Source organism: Clupea harengus, unplaced genomic scaffold, assembly GCF_900700415.2.
Source record: "Clupea harengus unplaced genomic scaffold, Ch_v2.0.2, whole genome shotgun sequence".
Taxonomy (NCBI): Eukaryota; Metazoa; Chordata; class Actinopteri; order Clupeiformes; family Clupeidae; genus Clupea; species Clupea harengus.
Window position 1 is genome coordinate 51092 of NW_024879576.1, and position 3558 is coordinate 54649.

The 3558-nt window shown below is 50.0% G+C and overlaps 1 protein-coding gene across 1 annotated transcript; it reads left to right on the forward strand.

The window, feature by feature from the left end:
- Positions 1 to 895: 895 nt before the first annotated feature.
- LOC122128989 (kinesin-related protein 4-like) lies at positions 896 to 3147 on the forward strand. Its single transcript, XM_042704036.1, has 2 exons — positions 896 to 2700; positions 3142 to 3147. Exons 1-2 carry the CDS (start codon positions 958 to 960, stop codon positions 3145 to 3147), a joined length of 1749 nt encoding a protein of 582 aa, XP_042559970.1. The 5' UTR covers positions 896 to 957.
- Positions 3148 to 3558: the final 411 nt, after the last annotated feature.

Genomic DNA, 3558 nt, shown 5'->3' on the forward strand with positions numbered 1-3558 from the left:
ATAGATTTAGTCATAGTTTTTATTTTCAAAGATCCGTTTTCGTCACGTCTTAGTCTCGTCTTAGTCATGGGAAAAAGGTCGTTAACGCATATTTTTCGTCAACGAAATTAACACTGACTCACATACACACACAAACACACACACCCACACACAAAAACACATACACATACACACATACACACACACAAACATACACACTCACATACACAAACACACACACACACACACACACACACACACATAGACAGGTAAAGTGTGGGAACCACTGTCATATGTGTTCCTGTAATGTGTGAATGAAGATCATTCTAGTCTGAGTTTGTCTCAATTGAGCCTCATTAATGATCTCATCTCTGTTTCTGGTTTCTTTAGGTTGGGAGGATGGTAAGTACCAGAGAGGAGTTGGTGTGTTTGGGTTTCATTAGGAGGGAGGGGGGTCATCATGGTCATCAGGCCTTAGTGTGCATGTGCGCACACACACACACACACACACACACACACAAGCTGCTCTTGGGCTCCCACTTAGTTTTAACATGGGTGAATTCCCTTTCCAGGCCTATACAAGTCAGACTTTAGGACCCTCGGGAGGTGTATTGGGGACTAGGCAGGTCGGGCTTTCCCTAATTGGAAGCTCACCTGCAGATTGTTTGACTAGTGGCTGATCAGTGCCAATCTAGTCAAACAAAAGAGTTTAAAGAGTCAGCAAGAAGGACTGACAAGCGCGAGAGACAGAGGGGAAGGTGCCGGTTGCACTGGGTGCAAGCCGGAGGGTTTACCCCATTTTCTGTTATGTTTGAATACCTTTGTTTGTGATTTAAAGCGTTAATAAAGAACGTGCTTTTGGATAATTCCCTTGTTGCGTCTTGCTGAGAGCTGGGCTGCGACATATGGTGGAGAATGCCGGCAAAGTGACCTAGCTGAAGGAAGAGAGAAGCACATTGACTCGGCTTAAGAGAGAAGATGTGGACTTTGGATCCAGCGATGGAGGAGGTGTTGGCCACCATCTTGCAGGGGCAGCGGACACTGCAGGGAGCCCTGCTGGAGCTCTGCAGACAGGCATCGGCCGATTCATCTGATGAGGACCAAGAGGAGGTCGTGGAGAAGCTGACCCAGGGGGCCGAGGGACTGAAGGTAACTACAATGCTTACTGCCATGAATGAAGAAATGCAGCTTGAAGCAGGTTACCAACCGCATGGAGCGGCTAACACTGTCCAGGCCTGGGAGGCTCTACCAAAGATGGCCAGGACCAATGAGCGTGTGTTCCTGGGTGAGTTCATCGATGAAAATGACGATGATGATGTCGTTGATGATGTCGATTATGAAGGTGATGTCGATGATTATGACGATGAAAACGCCGATGAAATTGATGATGTGGATGAAAATGATTATGTCCATGAAAATCATGTCAATGAAGATGATGAGGATGATGGTGATGAAGAGTGTGATGAAGCTGCTGTTGACAAAGCTGTTGATGAAAATGCTGCTGATGATTGTGAGAATGACCATGATGAGTCAGAGGAAGAAGTCTCTCTGCCTAAACAGGCAGCTCCAGCCAAGTCTGCTCCAGCCAATGCTACCCCTGCAGCACCAGCAAAAGAAGCTGGTATGGTAAAGGCTAAGGAAGAGTCTGGGGAAGATGACTTCGACAGCCAAGAGGTAGATGACCTTGAGAGCCACAGAGGTCAGCTGAAGTCTTTCATGGAGAGCAAGACAGAGGAGAAGGAGAGGGCTGTGAACGCTGACAAGGAAATGCAGGCCAAACACGACCAGCTGAGGCAGCTCCAGGTGGGATCAGACAGTCGTGTGGCAGAGCTGTCGAGCCAGCTGAAGCTGAAGACCTTTGAGTCTGAGCGCGCTCAGATGGTGCAGGAAGAGACGGCCCGTTCCCTCAGCCTGTGTCAGATGGAGTGTGAGAAACACCAGAAGAAACTCGAGGTCCTGACTAAGGAGTTTTATGAGCTGCAGTCGTCATCAGAGAAGCGTGTGGTGGAGCTCCAGGCTCAGGTCAGCAGGCAGCAGGTCAAACTGGAGACCTACGAGAGGCTGGAGCAGGAGCTGGACGACGTCACCATGCAAGCTGCAGAGATGGCCAGCGAGGAGGAGGCTGAGAGGGTGCTCTTCTCCTACGGCTATGACGCTAATGTGCCCACCACCGCCAAACGGCGGCTCAAGCAGAGAGTTCACCTTGCTAGGAGGGTCCTGCAGCTGGAGAAACAGAACACACACCTACGAAGAGACCTGGAAAAGCAGAACACCCAGATCGGCAAAGTGTCCAAAGAGCTGGAGGCAGCCAATCAGCTTATCCAGCAGGCCCAGCAGCCCTACAGCTACCTGAATGAGACGGTGAAGCAGAGAGACTGCCAGATCGAGAAACTGAAGGAGCGCATCACCTCACTGGAGGAGGAAGTCAATGTGCTGAAGGAGAGGACCCTGAAGAAGGCGGAGACGGATAGCAAAGATGTGCCCGAACACGCCATGCTCAAGAGTAAGCGACTCTACGCCCTGCCAGAGGTGGTCGATTGCTTCCCTGAGGTGACTCATGTGGAGCTGAGGAAGCTGGAAGCAAAAGCGCATTTGAATAGGCAGCTTGCCTTAAATAGTCAAGAGTTGTCAACTGGAGAGAGGACAGAAGACGGGGCAGACACTGATGTGGTTTCCAGTACACAGCGGGAGAAACGGAGGGAAAAAGAGACAAACGGCAGGGTAAGTAGACGGCTCCTTAGCTGCCACCCTTGTAAATTCTCTGTCGTTCTCAGACCAGGAGGGCGCTGTGGAGACCCAGATGTCCTGTCCTGCCGTGAAGCCTTTTTGGACTCATCTACCCTGCTGTGGATGTCAGGTCGCGGGAGAGGGATATGTGGCATATCCCTGGGGGCTTGGCTGCCACACCACAAAATGGCCGCCATGCTACAACCTGATGCTAAATTGAATGCTAAAAAGGAGAAAGAGAGGAAGAGAGTCCACGACCGGAAGGGGGAAGGGTAGACCCCAAAGCCAGAACAAGATGGACTGACCAACTGAGAACCGTCGCGGAAAAGTTTGAGGCTGGCTAAGAAGACCCTGCGGTCAGGGAAACACGGACATTTTATGTTGAAATTGTGGTATTTCCCTGAATGTGTTTTTTGAGTGACACTTGTGTTTTAGGTTTAAAGACTTTAATTAAAACCTTCCTGTTAACCCCCAGGAAGGGGCCTGAAGTTAAGTGGGAGGGTGTGTGGTAGCCCAAGCTGCTCTTGGGCTCCCACTTAGTTTTAACATGGGTGAATTCCCTTTCCAGGCCTATACAAGGCAGACTTTAGGACCCTCGGGAGGTGTTCTGGGGACTAGGCAGGTCGGGCTTTCCCTAATTGGAAGCTCACCTGCAGATTGTTTGAATAGTGGCTGATCAGTGCCAATCTAGTCAAACAAAAGAGTTTAAAGAGTCAGCAAGAAGGACTGACAAGAGCGAGAGACAGAGGGGAAGGTGCCGGTTGCACTGGGTGCAAGCCGGAGGGTTTACCCCATGTTCTGTTATGTTTGAATACCTTTGTTTGTGATTTTAAAGCGTTAATAAAGAACGTG